Source organism: Mus musculus, chromosome 13 (genome assembly GCF_000001635.26).
Source record: "Mus musculus strain C57BL/6J chromosome 13, GRCm38.p6 C57BL/6J".
Classification (NCBI taxonomy): Eukaryota; Metazoa; Chordata; class Mammalia; order Rodentia; family Muridae; genus Mus; species Mus musculus.
Window position 1 is genome coordinate 43026880 of NC_000079.6, and position 20249 is coordinate 43047128.

At 44.7% G+C, this 20249-nt stretch overlaps 1 protein-coding gene across 12 annotated transcripts in view; it reads left to right on the forward strand.

The window, feature by feature from the left end:
* Phactr1 (phosphatase and actin regulator 1) overlaps positions 1–20249 on the forward strand; it is a 458153-nt gene that overhangs the window by 346506 nt on the left and 91398 nt on the right. For all 12 annotated transcript variants that reach the window (XM_011244395.3, NM_001302635.1, XM_006516905.4 and 9 more), the window contains one exon: positions 10571–10651. In XM_011244395.3, coding sequence (XP_011242697.1) covers positions 10571–10651 — 81 coding nt within the window. The remainder of the gene's footprint in view (positions 1–10570; positions 10652–20249) is intronic.

Consider the following 20249-nt stretch of genomic DNA (forward strand, 5'->3'; position numbering starts at 1 on the left):
AGCCCTTACAATCATATAATTTCCAGAAGATATGATAAAAATCTGCCAAACCAGCAAAAAAGGGTGAGTTTAACAAAGGTTTCTGTGTACAACACAAATGATTCACACATATCCACCAGAGTTTCTTATCCACAAATTCAACCAACTGCAGATAAAACTTTTTAAGAAAAAAAAATCATATTTCTACTGAAACACACAGGTTATCTTTCTCCTCATTGTTTCCTAAATAGTAAATACCTCTCTACACAGTGTTAGATATCAACAATCTGAGATTAGTTATCCCATAAATAATAATTATTTATTATTATCCACCTAAGATATGCAAGCACCTCACCATTTTCATGATGGTGTGAAATCTGGGAGTCCCAGCAACAACCTCCGCTCACACTGAGGTACAGCGATCTAATAATTTGCATCACTATTTACCTGCAACACATATTGGAAAATAATTAATAAACTACCATTTATAATAGCATAAATACATGAAGGGATGCACCATATTCTTGGGCTAGAAGGCTCAATATCACTGTAAAAATATCAACCCTCCCGGGATGGGGTAGGGGAATCCACAAGCTCAGCCTAACTTGTGTGCAGAAATTCAAGAGATGAAGAATAGCAAAGGCTAGCAATTGAAGGACTGGGTTGAATGGCAGGGAGAACCATGAGGCTGCGGTGGGGTTAAAACCGTAGGGACCTGTACAGGGTGGAAGAAAGTGGTGGGCCTATGTCCACATATAGAGCCACCCAAGGGGAGTTAGACTTACTTCTGCAACACAACAAAGGATGAAAGGTTGATTCTCTGTTGATTAAGTTTTTCAAAACAGTCTCTCGCCTTCTCTCTAAGGGAGCATTCCCACCATGCTGTGGCATTGAAAGTCAGTGTAGCTCAGAATCAACAGCACAATGAGGAGTTCTCACCACCCACAGGGCCACTGGGAAATGCCAGAGCAGGTGTTTGCCTTCCTAAATATGGGCAGCTTGTGTGTGTGTGTGTGTGTGTGTGTGTGTGTGTGTGTGTGTGTGTGTGTGTGTGCATGTGTGTGTGCATGTATGTGTGTGTGTGTGTGTGTTTGTAGAGAGAAGAGGGGGATGTATTTCCTCTGGATAGTTAGACTTTTTACTAAAATAAACTGCAAGTTAAGCACCTTCAACCTGAAAGCCCAAAATCAGAAACATTGCCAAATTCTAAACTTTGATGCGCCAACGTTCTACAGCAAGTAAAAAATTCCATACCTGACCGCAAAGGATAAGTTACAGTCAGAATAGAGGTACACTAAAAATACAGCTTGAAATTACCTTCGATCACAGCAGGTAAAATAAATCACTTACGGATTATGGATTAACTAGACACTCTTCATTGGCTGAGCCCTGCTTGGTACTTGATTTTGTAAATAAAATTATTGAAACAGAAAAAAAAAAAAAAGAAATTACCTTCGAGCTGTGTATGCACACTGGAAATGAGACAATGGAATTGTATAGTAGAACTGAGCCCCAGCCCCAATAGCTCACTGTGTGTATGTATTTTAAACTCCATCCCCAAAGTCTTGAGCACTTATGGGCTGCAGCATTTTGGATGAGGTGTCCTCAACCCACCTTCATAGTTTCAGATTGGTCGCCAATATGTGCTAATCATGTTGGTCTTCAAGTGTGAAGTGCCACTCAGAAGCAATCGCCTGCTGTTAGGAAGTGGCCATCGTTCTCAAGGGACTGCCTGTGTCACCTCGTCTTTATGGCGGGTCTCTAACCCATAGTGTGGCCACACATGATGTATTAAAGTTTAATGAGATCCTAAGGGTGGGCTCCAGTCTAGGTTTGGTTTCCTTATGATCTGAGAGGCATCTGGATTCCACACAGCTGAGAAAATAACTTTCTGTTGTTGAAGCTAAGCAGTGTATTTCATTATGACATTCCAAGTAGACAAGTACACTACACCACTGCCTTCTGTTTTAAGACAGAAGAATAAATGATCTTGCTAGGTTAGAGACTGTCAATACAAGCGTGCTCACTTGCAGAAAGCCTTGACAAACTATGGCGTCTTCCCACCCTGTAAAGGCTTAGGGCAGGAAGGACTCCTTGCATATTTGTTGTACACTGGGCTCACACAACCTGAGTTCAAGTCCAACTTTATACCTCGGACAGACTACCGAACACCACTCTCGTCTCTCAGGTGGAAATGGTGATACCGACCTCTTGGAATTATTGTGAAAATAACATAAAGATGGAAGCCCAGAGCCCTTAGCTCCTAACACATTGTATTAGTGTGGTCATTGTGGAGCAAAGTCTAGAAAGTCATAGAAACATTTCTCTTTAGGCAAAATATCTGTCCGAATAGAAGTATAGCATAGCTATGTATAGTTGTGATGCTGAAACTAGAAACTGTGATTCATAATTACTAGCCTCCTTTAGTTCTGGCAGTAGATAAGAATGGATCCCACCTGGTCATCTTGAAGGTGTAGCTCAGCAGTAGGGCCCATGCTGAGTATGCACAAAGCCCTTGATCCCATCCCCAGCATCAAAAAAGAGACAAAAGCAAGCAAACAGATGCCGCTATCCTTCTCTCTCTTTAAAGAGTCAGAGAAATAAAAAATTGAAAAGCACCCTTCCCGTGCTAACCTTGTATTCCAGACCACACTGCAGCAGAGGGGATCAGAACCAGAGACTCTGAAAAGGTAAAGAGCAAAGCTGGCAAGCTTGTTTCTGTGAACTTGGCTCTGTGAGTGTGATCACAGTATGTGTATATGCACCAGAATGTCAAAAAATAAAAGAGAAACATCGTGTTATACGGTGCTCCTGTACTAGGCAGCCAGTGTGGAAGAAAGAGGAAGAGGAGGAGGAGGAGGAGAATTGATGGTGACGATGATGATAATGATTGATTGGTTGATTGTGATAATGATTGATGATGATGATGGATTGATGGATTGATTGATGGATGGATGGATGGATGGATGGATGGATGGATGGATGGTGGTGATGATGATGGTGATAATAATGATGGTGATGATGATGCATCTGACTAATCTTAGAATCTGATGAGGAGCTAGCTCCCTGTGCTAATTAGCTTAAAGACAGACAGCAGGAAAAGCAAACTGTGGTGTGACCATCCCTCAGGCCCTCACCAGATCATTCCTTGTGGAGCTATCTCCTCTCAGTTGATTTTTTTCAATGTGGAGGCCAGAGGAGACATGAAGTACTCTACTCTCCACCTTATTCCCTGTGCCTGAGTGCCTCACTGACCTGATTAAGTGACTTCCAGAAAGCCTCAGCAACCCTCCTGGCTCCGCTCACCACAGCTCTGAGGTCACAAGTGCTCATCATGGATGCTGGCAATTTGAGCCCAAGTCTTCATACCTGCTCAGCAAGCGCTAGGCCACCTCCCCAGTCCCCTTCTGCAGCATTTAAATGTAAATGACACACCTCTCATTGTGCATCTCTAAAAAAGTAAGAAATGTGTCCTATGTCTATAAGGGCCATTTTCTTATGTAGCAAAGCTAAGAATAACTCCCGATGTGCTCCAGTATCCTCCTAGAACTGCATTTGCCTAGTTAGCTCCCAAATGCTTTTCCAGCTGGTTCATTCCTCCTGTGGATATACTTAAAATCTGTGAATAACATATTCTCAACCACATAGCTTACAACTTTGCTGTGCCTGGTGGCATTCTTTCTACACTCCACCCAGCAGTTACCTAGCAACAGCCAGGTAAGCCTGGCTTGCTAAAAAAGGGACTGTTTGACCTCTTGGGCTCTCTCTGACTCTCTGCCCCTTTGCCCCTTTTCTCTCCCTAACCCCTTTCTCCCTCCTTTTCCTTTCCCTCCCTCTCTCTATGTATTCCTGGCCAGCCTCACCTTTCCTCTCTTCCTCCTCCTCCTCTTCTTCCTCCTCCCTCTTCTGTCTCCTCTGTCTTCCTCCTCCTCCTCCTCCTCCTCCTCCTCCTCCTCCTCCTCCTCTTCTTCTTCTTCTTCTTCTTCTTCTTCTTCCTCTCTCTCTCTCTCTCTCTCTCTCTCTCCTTCTCTGCCTCTACTCCCTTCTCAACTCCCTTTCCCATATCCCCAAATAAACTCTATTCTATACTACACCCATGGTATGGCTGGTACCTTGCAGAGGAGAAAGGAGGGGGCAGTGGATGCCTCAGCATAGGCCAACTGAGGAACCTCTTCCCATTTTGTTTTTCAAGACAGGGTTTCTCTGTGTAGCCCTGGCTGTCCTAGAACTCACTCTGTAGACCAGGTTTGTCTTGAACTCAGAAATCCACCTGCCTCTGCCTCCTAAGTGCTGCGATTAAAGACGTGTGCCACCACTGCCCAGCAATACCCTTGGCTTTATAAAACACATCAATGTTCACTCCCTTTCCTTATATGCATGTGTGGGACCTGACTGAGAGGACCTTTTCCTGGAGAAAGAGAAAAACAGACCTGTTAGTGGCATCATTTATCAGTTATGGCCAAACCAGAATTGTTAATGGACCAGTGCACTGTGGTATTGGGTTACTTGAGTTCACTTTCGTGTACTGGAGAAAGTCTCAGTGCTGGATGCATTGGTGAATATCCGGCCTAGACCACTTGGTGCAGCAAAGAGCTCTACTGACTTAGGCTTCCGTTAGAGCCACAGGCATACATGGAGACAGGCGCTTGGTCACTGTCACTGTGAGGATCTGCCAGCTCAGGCATGAAGGAAGACCTTGTCCCACTCCTGTGTAATCATCTCTTAGAACCTTTGAGACATAGTTCTAGGACCCAACGATGCCAAAATCTAGTCTCTTACATCCAATGGAATACTTTCACAGGTCATGTAGGTTTCTTTCTGTGCCCCTGACTCTCCTGCTAGATGACGCACAATACCAACTGCAACAGAAATGCTATGCGTGATGGTGGCCAGGTCAGAAAAGGAGATATGTCTTGAAAAGAAGGGGTGGAGGGCTTGCTGGAAAGAAGAGTTTCAGTAACTAAGGGACTGGAAGAGAGAGAAATGGGAGGCAAATAGAACTGGCATGTATTATGTGCATGAATGAAACTGTCAAAGAATAAGAAAATGGAGAGAGAAAAGGTCTGTACGTGTTTAGTACAGGCACCATCTTGCTCCGATTCTTTTGTCTTTGCGCTTGCAACTGTTGAGTAGTGGATGTTTGAGCTTGCATTCATCTGTTGGGTATCTGTGGGCAACACTGCTCTGCAAAGTACACTTTAGACTGTATAGAAGAAGATGAGTTAAATCTCACCACAAACAACAGAGAAAAAAAAAATCTCTGGCCTTGTGGGCCATGAAGAATTGACCCAAGAAGCTATGATGACAACTACTTCTAAATGATGATGATGATGATGATACAAAGAAGAAGAAATAAGGCAAGTACAGTGGTTGGGTCACCACCTTGGCAGTGAGCTTTGTTCATACATCTCTGGCACCTTCCCACCTAATAACAGCTGCAGGGAAGTTCCCACTAGAGACGGGCCATCCAGGCACAGGTCTAGTTCAGATTTCAAAGAAAGAAATATTGAACCCTAAACAATCAATCCCATGTATGTATTAGAGGACCATCCACAGTACATGAATGTCTCTTCACAAAGGAAGAGAGAGAGGAAGGTTATTCTGCCTGGGTGTGTCTGCAGCCTCCGGTTTAAGGAATCCCTGCTCAAGGCTAGTTTGTCTGGTATTTAGGGCAAGAATCTAAACAGTTCCTCAGTGCATGAGGACAATTCAGGCCTGATGGAAAATCCCTGCAGCTGGCTGAGTCATAGCGCTGTCATGACACCATGTGACTTTTTCCAAAGACACAGGAAGAGAGTAAGAGGACATGTGTCTTAGTCACTGATCTACTGCTAGGAAGAAACACCAGAGAGAAAGCATTTATTTGGAGGCTTGCTTACAGCTTGAGAGGGTTCGTCCATTATCATCAGGGCAGGTAACATGGTGGCACACATCACACTGGAGAAGTGGCTGAGAGCTTTACAACCTGATCTGCAGGCAGCAGGCAAAAAGAGAGCCTGGGCCTACTGTGGGCTTTTGAAACCCCAAAGCCTTCCCACAGTGACACACTTACTCCAACAAGAAGGCCATGCCTTCTAATCCTTCTAATCCTTTCAGACAGTTCCACTCCCTGCTAACTAAGAATTCAAATATATGAGCGCGTGAAGAACATTCTGATTCAAACCACCACAGTGGATTGTTGGATCCCTGAGCCCATGTATGGGGGGGATTCTGCTACAGTTGCTATTATAAAACCATGGCAAGGGCTGTAAGACCACACTGAGAGAGCAGCAACCACAACCCGTACCTTATCATATGACAAGAACGCTTACCCATCATTTCCTATATGGGAATTTTTACATAGATTTAGCTTTCTGTCACTGAGACAGAATGCATGAGAAAATCAACTGAGAATCAGGGAAAGTCCAAGGTTCCTTGGCCCAGTCAGGGCTGTGGCTGAGCGTCCCTTTATCACAGGCAATGTGTCAGAGCCCAAGGCTGTTTTTAATCATGGTGGTTAGAAAACAAACCCAAAGAGGGGGTGTTGACATCCCAATGTCCCCTTCAAAGGTACACGTCCCCAAACACCCACGTCCTTCCCTCCAACTAGGTTCCACCCCCTACACATTCCATCGCATGCCCTTAGCATGATCGGTTGTGCGAGAAGCCAGCTGTCAACACCTGAACCTGTGTTGTCTCATGATCCACCTGTAACAGAAGCATGTCCCACACTAGGCATGTTCATTCTGGAGATCACTTGGCCTGAGTCCACAAGTCAAGGTATCTTTTAACATGCAAAATGAATGATTCGGTCAGGCTTTCTTTGGCTAATCAAGGAATCGAAACTCTCTCTACCTAGCAATACTTGGGCTCTTGGCAAAAAATCTTTGGCTCTTTGTACCTGCCACTCTTGGACACCTGATTTAGTGAGAGATAGGTTATTTGGTGTTTGAACAGAATGCCTTTGGACTTGAATGGCTATTAAATGTGTTCATCATACCATGCTATCTAAAAACCAACCATATACCCATATGCTCACATTTCTCTTTCTTCCTTTCTCTCTTATTTGCCATGCTGGAGATTCAACCCTGGGCTTTGTACTGATTAGCACACCCCTGAGCTGCATTCCAAGCTTTTAAGGCCAGGTGTCACTCTGTAGCCTAAGGTGACCTCAGACTCCTGCCTCTGCCTCCTGAGTGCCGGGATTACACATGTGCTTCATCTCAATGCCTGATTGGTTATTTTGTTTGGGGGTTTTCCTAAGCTGTGGCTATGGCGATATTACCTTTGCCTAGCATCCCTGAGGCTGGACAGGAAGCTGACGTGTGCTCAAGGTACTGAAACCCCTGTTCTGTCACTCACAGATTTCTTGCTTAAATTTTCCTTTACCTGGAGCTGGACGATTCAAAAAGGATCAAAGCTACAGATTTTAATTGTGAGTCGACTCTTTTGGAGAATGGCGGTAGAAGAGTATGCATGACTACTACACGGTTCTTCACTTCTCAGTGGCTTTCTTCCCTTCAGAGTGCAATTTAAAGACAGTTGAACAGGGCCTTCAACAGATAAAGATTGTCCTAGAGGAGAGAAAGAAATCTAAACAGGTCTCTACTCTGATACTCTTAGCAGGATCAAAGAAGTTGTTCCAAAGCATTCCCTGTGTGGTCTCTCAGACTTACCCTGCCCTGTGCGCTAATTAAGAACGACCCCTTCCTACATTTTAAAATAAGTTCCCTTGTTTTAATGTGAGTCCTTACGGCGCTTATTTTTCCCTCCCTATAGAAATAATACTTTCTTGCAGGTTGGTGCCACCCAGCTGACAATATGGGTCTCTGTTTCCTTTTGCTAGACCGGCTCTGTTATGCTCAGTTCTGCTTCCCACCTCCCAGAGACAAAGCCATCCCAGGTAGACAGCTAGACCTCTGGCCTCATATCCTCCCCCCCCCCCGCCCCCCCCCCAGGCTTTGGGAGAGCATAGGGCAATTTACATGGCTCCTCCCCAGTGGGCGGCTCCTTGACTTTAAGTTGTCTTCAAGTTGTCTTCATTTCTCTCCTCTCCTTTTCTTGTTTGTGCTTCACCCAAAGCCAAGATCACCTGGTAAAGAAGGCTGGGCTAGCAGCCGTGGTTGATGAAGGGGAAGCCATGTTTTCTCTTTTCTCGTCATTGATCCCATAGCCCCATTGCGTAGTTCAGTAACAGGCCAGGTCTTGGGGCTGGAAGGGGTCTTCTGTACCAGACGGCTCCCTTCACTGCACTCAGGAACCATGATGTGCCTGACTTTGGCTTTGCTCAAGCTAAGTTCTCAGTGTGAGGGGGCAGCTGACAGCGAGGGAGAGAAGAGGCTTTGTGTGTAGCTTGTAAAAAGAGATCCTAGGGAAATGGCACCTCAGAAGGAGTCATCTGAGACTAAAGTATTGATGTCACTTCCTGTGCTGTTCAACCCCAAGTACACGTGCCCTCGGGGAGGTGGGGATGGCTTAGAATGTAATATACTGGACACACCAATGTAAGACCTTTCACCAGGATCCCCAGAATCTATACAAAGCCGGATGCAGTAGTACACATCTGTAATGCTAGCACTTGTATCTGGACAGGAGAATCAATCCATGGGAGGCTCTCAGGACAGCTAGTCTGTAGCACACTGAGGCAAACAACAGGAAATCCTTCCTCAAACAAGGTGGAGGGCAAGGACTAAGTCCTGAGGTTATCCAAGTGTTCTCTCTTCCTCCCTCCTTCTCCCTCCCCCACCCCCACCTCCCACTCTCAGAAGCACACAAGATTCTAAAGGGAAACTCGACTTCTCTTGTTAAAGTCTTACTGTTTCCATATAGCATAGCATTATCCTCACAACAGTGTGATGTCCTGGGGAGAAAACAGAAACATTGGGATCTCTCCTCTTACACTTGTGCTGTGAGTCTCTGAGCAGCTCAGCGTTAGGCCGAAGAGGCCAGGGAACGTCTCTGGACCACCTCTCCACATAGCGCATCTGTAGAATAAGAGTGGAGCCAGAGGAAGGATCAAGTTAATGATGTTAACGTTCTACCCTTCTCAAATGCTGTGTGCATTGTCCTTGTGAGCACAGAGTTCTGAGCCTGAAAATGAACAAAGAACTTACAGAATAAATAAGCCAACTCTTTCTGGGGTGTCACCTTCACTTGGAAATTGGTGGTGGGTGGAGGAAGTGTAATTTCTCATTTAGACTGTATCTATATCTATATCTATATCTATATCTATATCTATATCTATATCTATATCTAATGTAGAATCTACATTAAGGTTTTTAAAAATAATATTGGGGATTAAAATCAGAGCATGCTACATGCTAAATAACTGCTCTACCAAAATATATTATCAGAGAGTGTGAACCTAGCTATGCCTGACAAGGACCCAGAAAGCTTTGCATCAAAATCCAGGTGCTCAGTTCCTCCTGAGGGCTCGTGAAATCACACTGGCTGGTGTGTGTGGTGCAGAGGGGGCAAAGGGATTTGACTGATGTCCCAGAGATCATAGGCTCCCACCAAGGCTTCACTTCTTGCCCACTAGTTCTAATTCTAAGTGCTGCTGAAGTGTAATATGTGTATCTGCCTATCTAATCTGTCCGTGACTTTGCATAGCAGAGTTCCTCTAGTCCATCACTAGCATGTCCCCACCCCCATAAGTAGCTATGCTCCTAAACGATGTCGAAATGCTCAGGCTAGCACAAGCCACTGAAATAACTCCTCCTCCCTCCCATGTGTTTACCAGAAACCAAAGCAAGGCGCAGGTGCTGAAGGGACCTCCTTCCCTCCACAGGCTCCAGCATCCCTCCTATGGGCCCTTTGTGTCTATTTCCCCTTCACTGGTCCTCATTACACCCACTCCTTCTCCCTCTCCCTCTCCCTCTCCAGCTCCACCTACCACACATCTGGCTCAGCTGGAGGAGCACCTGGCTTGGGAAAAGTTCTTTCCTAGTGTGGCTTCGCCCACGTGTAGCTACATGGAGAGATGAACCAGAGATGTTCCCTGGAAATTACCCACAACCCCTTGGATCGTCCCCTGGAGATCCTGAGGACTATGCAAATATAGAGTGCTTTTCAAGAGATAAATATCCAAATGTGTACCTCAACTGACATTTTTTTTACATTGGAAAAACAAGGAGACCCTCAGTGAAACATCAACTCTGAGGCAGATCACTGAAATGCCAGCCTGACTGTGGGGAGCAGCCATAGTCAGGGGCACACCTTTGACCGAGAGCCCGGGCAGGGGCTGAACGACTGGCTCAGAGTCCTGGTCCCTTTATTCAGTAGCCACGTGGCTGACAAAATGCTATACTTCTTTATATGGAGGCATCCGACCTAAGTCAGAGTCAGAAGTCAGAAGTCAGATTCAATAAATACAGCTGCCTGAGAGATAACTCAAAAAGTATTTTGAAAAGTTAAAAAATAACCTGGTTATATGTCTTTTCAGAGTGTTAAAAGATTACCTGGTGTGTCCTTAACTTACCATTAGCAAAACATAACTCATGGGCTCTTTTAGTAGATCGCAGTATCTGTTACCATGTGGGTCCTTTGGGAGTGAGGAGAAAGATGATGGTTATCGTTCTCATTTGCCTCTCTCTCTGGCTCTTGCTTGCAGCTCTGGAAAGGAAGATTTCGATGAGGCAGAGCAGAGAGGAGCTGATCAAGAGAGGGGTCTTGAAGGAGATCTACGATAAAGGTAAGGGGCTGTCTGCTGGCCACAGGCCCAGGACCCGGCAACGTGTACCTAGTTATTTGGGGTTTTGTATTTTGCTTTGTGCATGGCTTTAGTCAAGATTTTACACATAAAATCTGCTGATTCTGCAGGGAAGAGAGAACAAAGCAGTGGGTACCCCCCTCACATACACACACACACAGATGTAGGTAGGCCCTGACACTGGAACAAATGTAGTTGCCCATGTTTGTGTGAGCTCTGGGGGGAGTTCCCAAAACACATATTTGAAAGCCATAACCCAATAGGATTTTATCAGATATTTTTTTCTCTCCATTGGAACCTTGGAGTCTCTCTCAACAGGAAGAAATATAAAATGGAAATATTATAACCAGACAAAGGAGATGAATGATCGCCCAGTAACACTGTTCCCTAATAGCTCTGATATTTGATGCTGAGCCTGCTTGCATAGAGCTCTTCCCCCACTCTTCCGTCTTCCCTTTCTTCAGCTTTTCTTTCTCCTCCCCCTTTCCTTCCTCTCACTCTGATGACTCTGTTCCCCTCAGGGCTGTATGTGAGACAGCCGGCTGCTGCTCTTGTAGTAATCTGTGTCACGTTTGCATACTATTCCAGTTGTTGTTATTGGAGGGGCCAGACCATGAAATACTTGAATTCATGAGTTCACCCCGAAGTGCTTCTCTGAATAGTGTGTTGCAGTCAGCTGTTGTAATTTTTGTGGGTCTCCTCCAAGCCCTGCGGGTTCCAGTATGTAAAAGCAGCGTGTGTTTCCAAGTTCTGACGTGCCTCTCTAACTTCTCTGGCTCGGCTGCTTCTTCATCGTTATGCACACGGCCTTATTCCTTGTCTTAGTTAGTGTTACTATTCCTATGATCTAATGCCACGACCAAAGTGACTTGGGGAGGAACGGGTTTATTTGGCTTAGACTTCCGTATCACTGTTTATCCTCTCAGGGCAGGAACTCAGAGGCGGAGCTGATGCAGAGGCAGTGGAGGGATGCTGCTTACAGGCTTGCTCCTCGTGGCTTGTTCAGCCTGCTTTCTTATAGAAGCCAGGACCACAAGTGCAGGGATGAACCCACCCATAATGAACTGGGACCTCCCCCACCAATTACTAATTAAGAAAATGCCCTCCAGGCTTGCCTGCAGCCTGAGCCTAGAAGGCATTTTCCCAATTGAGGTTCTCTCCTCTCCGAAGACTTTGGCTTCTGTCAAGTTGACATAAAACTCTCCAGCACGCTCTCTAAGGCTTGTCAGCTCACCCATTACTGTTATGGGCCTTCTCAGCTGTATGCTTGAAATGTTTCATCAAAGCACAAATTGCCAGTCTGAAATGCAAGTAGAAAGTGTCACAAACACACACACACACACACACACACACACACACACACACACCAGAGCCCCTGCCCTGCTGACAAGAGACACCGGAGGGATGTGACACTTTATGCTTTCAAACTAGGCTAAGTACCTGAGCTTCCTGGGGCCCGGAGTCCCTAAAGTGAGATCCATTATCCACTTCTACCTGGAGGAGGGTGAACAGCAGAACACATCTTCTCTCCAGGGGTAGAGAGCCTTCATTGTGTCAGTTTTCTCCCAAAGTCACACTTTCTATACAGTCCCCAAATGCTGCCAGGTATTAACCTTCATCCGCACAATTCACCACACGCTCCTCTCCACATCCACTCCCCAGGAGAGGCAGCAGATGCCCAACTGCAGGTGTAATGTTAGATAACCTGCAGCGAGGGCTTAACTACCGTTCCCACAGCCCAAGAAGGCTCGGATGCGGCTAATCAGCTCTTCCGGTCTCTTCCCTTCCTTTCCCTCCTGCAACCTCCCCATCTCTATCTGTACACACCTCAGACACGTACTGAAGCACTTTCCTCTGTAGCTCCCTGGATTAAGGGGAGTACTGCCTGTGTGCCTTGAATGCTCATTTTTTTAAACAGGACACTCAAATGTATCTGGAAATCATTTCATGAAATGTGTCGGAAGTGGAGTTCAGTTATTCAAGGGCTTATACTTCTTTATTGGTTTTCCAATGAATCACATAACTCGTCTTCCAAGCCACCTTCAGCTCAGAGTTTAAAAATCTAAGTATTCTAGCGAACACAAAGCCATCTGTGAAACAAACATGGGGAACTATATAAAGAGAACTTGCAGATTCTGTAGTTCACACAGCACTGGGGTTATAAATTTTAAGGTCTTTTGCTTTCTGTTTTCCAAATTTTCTGTTTTGTTTTGTTGGCTGTAATTGTTTTATGAAGAATGCCCTGTGACGATTAACATATCCCAGCAACACTCTCAATATTAATCAGTTTGTTTCATCATGTGTGTACACATGTATTTGCATATGTGTGTGTATATATCTATATTTGAATCTATGTTCCACGTATGAAAGACAATTTGCAGGCTTTGTCCTTCTAGATCTGACCCTATTTTGTTAACATGATTTCTAGTTCTGCCTACTTTTCCCCAAGTCAGAGGGTTAAAGGGGGTTATAGAACTCAAGTGACACAGAAGGAAATCAGGGACCATTTGGAAGAAATGTGCCTGCTATATGTAACACACACAAACATGTGCATCCACACTCACATACACCTGCATACACATGAAAACACACACACACACACACACACACACACACACAGAGAGAGAGAGAGAGAGAGAGAGAGAGAGAGAGAGAGGGAGAGGGAGAGGGAGAGGGAGAGGGAGAGGGAGAGGGAGAGGGAGAGGGAGAGGGAGAGGGAGAGGGAGAGGGAGAGGGAGAGGGAGAGGGAGAGGGAGAGGGAGAGGGAGAGGGAGAGGGATAGGGAGGAGAGGGAGATGGAGAGGGAGAGGGAGAGGGAGATGGAGAGGGAGAGGGAGAGGGAGAGGGAGAGGGAGAGGGAGAGAGAGAGGCTGTTGTCCATTAGTAAAACAGTGACTCTATTTCCCCTATTTCTCATGCTAAGCAAGGCACTCAGTTAGATCAGAGAATCCCACATGGAGGGAAAAGGAAGTCAAAAGGCTGTGTCAGTTTCCAGGGAAGAATAGAACTGATGGGGTGCCTATGAGCAACATGGCTTTCCAGAATGTGCTAGAATTTAAGAAAACATATTACACCAAATAGTAATAAAATAATCAGGCTGAGAGTTTGGGGGCTTTTTCCCTGTTGTTCTCTTTTGTTTTGTTTTGTTTTTTTCTCTTCTTCAGCTGAGAAAAATCTTTGGAACAGTGGTTCTCAACCTTCCTAAAGCTGTGTCCCTTTAATACAGTTCCTCGTGTTGGGGTGACCCTCCAGTCATAACATTATTTTGTTGCTACTTCATAACTGTATTTATCTACTGTTATGAACCATAATGTAAATATCTGATATGCAGGATATCTGATGTGTATATGTGACACCCCCCCTCAAAGGGGTTATGACCCACAGGTTGAGAACCAGGGCTTTGGAAATTACTGTTATGTGCAAAAAAAAACTCTCAAAATGAAGACTTTTCACCACCACCTCCTGCTTCCAGCCTGATATTTAAATTAAAAGGTCATCATCGTTTCAAAATGGAAATAGTAAAAGTCCTTCTCTGTATTACAGGAGACAAACACTGGCTGTGGCCTTCTGAAATCCACTTATTTATCTGGTACCCCAGGTGCATGGACTTTTAAAGTCCTCAGCTTATGGGAAATGTTTTTCACAGCCTTCACCAGGCCCTGCGGTTTGTCCCATTTTAGCTACGCTGATGTCCTGCTTATAAATGGCACCTACAGGAAGTGGAGATCGGTAGTGACTGTGTGAAATGAAGATAGCGTATTTGCTCTCAGGAGTCACAACCTAAAACCAAGTGCAGCCGCTCAGGACTTCTCACAATAAATCTGCTTATGCTGGTTCATTGGGTCTTGTAAGCAAAATCCACCTATTAAAACGATACAAGCTATCCCATTGACACACATGAGACTCTGTCTAAATGATAAAGAGGACAAAGAAATATTGTAATTAAAAATTCCCTTAAGCTGGGACTGGAGAGGTCTCATGAATGGTTAAGACTCCACATTGATCTAGAGGACCTGAGTTTGGTTCCCAGCGCCTGCGTGCTCAGAGGTGCCTTAACTCCAGCTCAAAGAGAATTATCCCAGGTTTACCCTGACTTCACCTTCTGTGAAGAGTAACCATACCCTTTGCACACACCTGCGTGTGCACATACACAAACACACACACATGTACATCTCCTCTTAGGCAACACTATATTCTCAGGAAAAAAAAAAAAAACTACCCAAGCCAGAAGAGTGAATGAGTTAGCTTTATGCCTTAGTATGAATCACCAATGGGTGTACTCTGTTCCTCATGGATTGGTTGGCCATATTGTCATGTTGCAGGCATTACCCTAGGATGCAGAAGAATTAGTAAAATAGGGCAGGCTCCATGGCTAACCCAACCTACAGCCATGGTGGGTGACACACTAGAGGGCTTGGCAGGTACAGTGAGGGAAGTGATTACCTTTCACACAGCCCAGCACACAGAAGTGTTACTCCACAGACCAGGGTCTCTTGCAAGGCACCTTGCAAGAAGGAGCGTTTAGGAGATGCTGACGGATGCGGAGGCTTCCTCCTTGAGAAGATAGGAAGGGAAGAGGGTTGCTCAAGATGTGAGCCCAGCACAGCTACAGGTACCATGTTGAGAAAATGAAATGAGAACTAATGTCCTCGAGGCCAGACCAGTCAGAAGGACAGATTGCTGTCTAGCCCAATTGTCATCAGAGGCTTCACCCCAGCAACTGATGGAAACAGATGCAGAGACCCGTAGTCAAACATTAGGCAGAACTTGGAGAATGCTGTGGAAGATGGGGTGGAAGAACTGTAGGAGACAGAAGGGTCAAGGACACCACAAGGAAACCCACAGAATCAACTAACCTGGGCCCACAGAGGCTCACAAGGGAGCCTCCATGTGACTGACTTAAGCCCCTCTGCACATATGTTACAGTTGTGTTGTTTAATCTTCTTGTGGGACTTCCAACAGTGGGAGCAGGGGCTGTCTCTGACCCTATTGCCTGCCTTTGGGACCCTTTCCACCTACTGAGTTACCTTGTCCAGCCTTAATAGGAGAGGAGGCGCCTAGTCTTACTACAACTGGATGTGCCATGGCTGGTTGATATCCATCAAGCCAGCTCTTTCCTGAAGATAAACGGAGAAGGAGCAGATAGGTGGGGAGGGAAGATGGAGAGAGGGGGGCTGGGAGGAGAGGAAGTAGGGGAAACTGTGGTTGGGATGTAAGATAAATAAAATTAAAATTAATTTTAAAGAAAGGATTAATGTCTTCCTGCTTGCCCAGTAAGGGGTCAGGCGGGGTCACATAGGCTGGAGCACCGAGCTCTTTCTGTGCCTGTTTCCCTAAGGGCATCTGGGGAGCTTTAGGAGAGCCTCCCAGACAGTCAGATTCATGGCCTCATTGCTCATCCTGCAGAAGAGGATGACTAGGAGATAGTCCAAGCTGTGAGTCAGGCAGTCCAGTCAGCCATAGTCACGGGGATTCAGAGAATATGGTAGTGGGTGGAAGGAGTAAAACTCATAGGGATAAGAGAGACATCAGGCCAGAAAGCTATAAGAGATGAGGTCAGAGGGACCCTTGAACCGTTTAGACTTGGGGGGAGTGTGAAGGAAGAAGAATAAAGGGTGTAGGTAACGAAGTGGGCAGGTACAGGGACCATTCATAGAGCTTGGAACCAAGAGAAGTGAACTTAAAACATAGAATATCATGGTGATTGGCTTCATTGACTGAGATAACCAGCTGCCTAAGTAGACTGTCAGATAGATACTAAGCTACAAAGTGAGGTCTGGCCTAGATGTAGCTTGGATATATTCCATACACACACACACACACACACACACACACACACACACACACACACACACACATACACATATACCATATATATATACCATACATATCCTATATGTCATATACCTCCCATATTCTCTATATATACACATCTATGTATACATTTACATATATACATCCATGTATACACACACACACACACACACACACACACACACATATATGTATTCACATATATGATTATTTTTCATTGCTGTGATAAAATACTTGGCAAAAGCCACCTAAGAAAACATTTATTCTGGTTTGTGGCTTGGGGAATAGCTGGCAGGCAGAGTGGTTATGGTGGCAGAAACACACAGTGCCTGGCCCCCAGTCTGCTCCATTGAGGTATCTTAGTGGCCTCCTCATGTCCTTGATAGTGCAATAGAAATGATGGACCATTAAACTCTATTCTGGCCCTTGCTTGTTCTTTTGTGGAGTTTTTAGAGGATTAAGGGAATGTCCAATTTGAGCTATTAGGTCTTCACTCACCTAAAATAGAAGTTACCAGCTATGAGCCACTGCCTCCACCACACATGAGCCTTGGTCCTGCTCTTCACTCTCCTTGGATGTGCTGTGGATTCCCAGTTCGTCTTCATAGACATCTCTCCAGCACACATAGGGAGAGCCGAGCTTCATTATAAGGCTTCAGGAATACCTCCAAAGGCTGTAGTCTTACAGTCACAAACTCCACAATCAGGAAGACCACATCACCTTCCCAGGGATCCTAGATTCTCACCATGAAAATACATTCCAAGGGTAGACTACTCACTGCATTGTAGATCAGTGTAGTAACACTCTTTAACCCGCTATGGAAAAATCACTTCATATGCCTTAGACACATCATTAGGATTTCCAGGTCTGCTTCCAAGAACTTTGGGCAACAGGGGAAACATCTGTTAGAGTAGCATAGTCACTAACTCCATAGAGCCATAGAATACTTTAGGTATGGCCAGTCTGACTGGTAACATTTAAAATGTTAGTAACTACGAATAACTACTACATGTCCTGTTCAAGAGATTGGCTCAAGTCTGGACATGGTGAGCCCCTGCTGCTATCTTGCTACAACTCTAGCCAGTAAAGAATTTTAAAATCTTAGAAGCTGGTCTCTGCTGGCTTTCTTATTAGTAGCGGAAAGCCCTATGCTCCATGATAACATAATTCTGTGTGGTTCATGTTATCATAGTGTATAGGACAGAGACTGCCGTTCAGTTCATTCTATATGCATTCACTGTTCTAGTTGTACCTTTGACATCAAAATAGTCAGTAATAGAAAAATGGTCTCTCCTTTCAGCTGCAAACCTTGGAGCCAGAGTCATTATCTAGAAATAGTGTACAGAGACATGACAACTCATCAATATAGGTGTCAGAATTAATTCAATATTAATTCAGTGTTCAAGGGGCTAGGGCCAAAGACAGAGGCATCTCTGAAAGGCAAACAACATGATTTGCATCTGTCATTAAGCGCCAGGGTAGAAAAGCAGCCCATGTCATACAGTGTGTGTGAAGAGGAGCCGGTGCAGCCACAGGCAGTGTTGATAAATACCACTGAAGCTGCTGCTGCAGCAAGCTACCAGCGATGACTAGCCTTCATTGTCTTCTTGTTGGGATTTAGAATCACCTAGTATATATGCTTCTGTACATGTCTGTGAGAATGTTTGCATAGACATTTAACTGATCAAGGAAGAGTCTGCATGAGTGTGAGTGGTATCCTTCCAGGGGCTGGGGTCTCAGACCAAATAAAACAAATGGCAAGCAGGTGAGGCTTACGGTTTCATATGTCTCTGCTGAGAGGTCATATCCACACATGGTTATACACACATGGGTTATCCACACATGGGAAGCAGAGAATGGATAGGCAATGCTCATTATTAAAGCCTACCCTATAGTGACACACTTCCTTCAGCAAGGCTTCATTCCCATCCTTAAAAGTACAATACCTCCCCAAACAGCACCAACTGGGGACCAATAATTCAAACACATGAGCCTAGGGTGGAGGGAGCTTTCTTATTCAAATTACCACAGAAGTCATTGTCACACCGCTGATGATTTAGGAGAGCACAGAGTAAGAGAAGATGGTCAGCTAAAATCAAAAGATACTAATAAATTGGAAATATAGACTTTATTTTTTTAAAGATGTTAAAGCAAAAACAATAGCAACAATAAAGAAGAGCTGAGTGATTTGCTAATTAATACTGAAATGTGAACCTTTCTGCCCGATGTGCCACAGTGCTGATGAAGTCCTAAGGCCAGAATGCATTTGCATGGACAGCTAGTTAAAGGGAAGTCTGTGAGCCAAAGATGCCTGCAGTTGACAGAAAAGAACCTCATGCCTCCTAATAAATCTTTTTTGAATATATATTTGTCCAGATAATCCAATGATTTCTCACTGCAGATGGAGATAAAAGACAAACTGATGGTTTATTCAACTTTCAGGTTCTTAGGATATAGGTCCCCTGGTCCAATGGGGTCCTGGAGAGTCTGTCTTCAATTCTCCTGGTACTCAGCCACTTTGAAACAGGCATGCATAAAGCATGCCCACACTATACAAGATGGATTTTCCTCACTGGGAATAAAGCTATTCCCATAAAGCTACTATCATTTTTCATGCCTTTGTTCATTTTGGGTTTCTTTTAAATAAGATCTTTGAGCTACCCCTGTAGTACCTGTAGCACTCAGCGTCTGTGGCAGGAGGATCTGGGTTGGAGATTTTCTGGATGAGACCCTGACTGTGATTAATTAGTTAGTTCATTAATTATAGGAAAATAAGAGTTTTAAGTTTTTAAATGCATAAGAATCAATTAGCAACAATCTGTTAGCGGGCAGTGTTTCAGAAGAAAATATTCCCTTCTAAGCTCCATGCTTAAAATTGTGTGAACTCTGCAGCATCATCTCATTTCATTATCAGACAAGTTGAAGGGAATTCTTCCTCTTCCAAAAGTGACAAGTGCCAGGGAGCCATTTCCGCTTGTGAGGCTCAAAGTCTTAATCCATCAATGATATCCTTGGGTGACTTGCTTCTTAGTCAACTGGTTCGTGTCACTGGCTACAGAGCAGTGTCTCTGAGGATGATGATTTTAGACGGTAACTGGTGCTAGCCAGCTCTTTCAGAGCTCTGTATCTTGTCACTGAATGATACCTTGTGGGCTTCAGAATAGTGGCTCTGGGTTGGGAAGCTGGCACAATGGATAAAGCTCTTGCCATATATGTTTGAAGACCAAACTGCAGATCTCCAAAACTCGCATAAAAGTTGGGCAGGGCAGGTAGGTATGGCACCTACATATAATCTCAGCACTCAGTAGGTAGAGACCCCAGCTCATGAGTACTGAGGCAAGCTGGCCAGAAGACTAGACATGATGGCAGCTTGGCAAGAGAACCTGCCTCAAGAAATAAAGTAAAAGAAATCAAGAAGCATACCTGACATCAATTTTGGGTCCTGAACATAAACATACATGTATGTATATTCACACACATGTGTGTACCCCGGTGAGTATTCATATACACATGTATACTACACACATACACATGCAAAAAAGAAAGAATAGTGTGTCTCCCCTCTGATTGAGTGGAGGGGGATTTTCTAGTTTGGTAGCAAAAGTACATTAAGTTCAGAAAAAAAGAAAAGAATATGTGCCACAGCTCACTGATATGAGCCCCTCTAATGAGGACTGAGCCCATTGATGGTGCAATTTTCATAGAAATCACCATTCTACTCATTAGCCACTTGAGAAGATGCTCCTTTTAGTCCAAAAGAATTTCT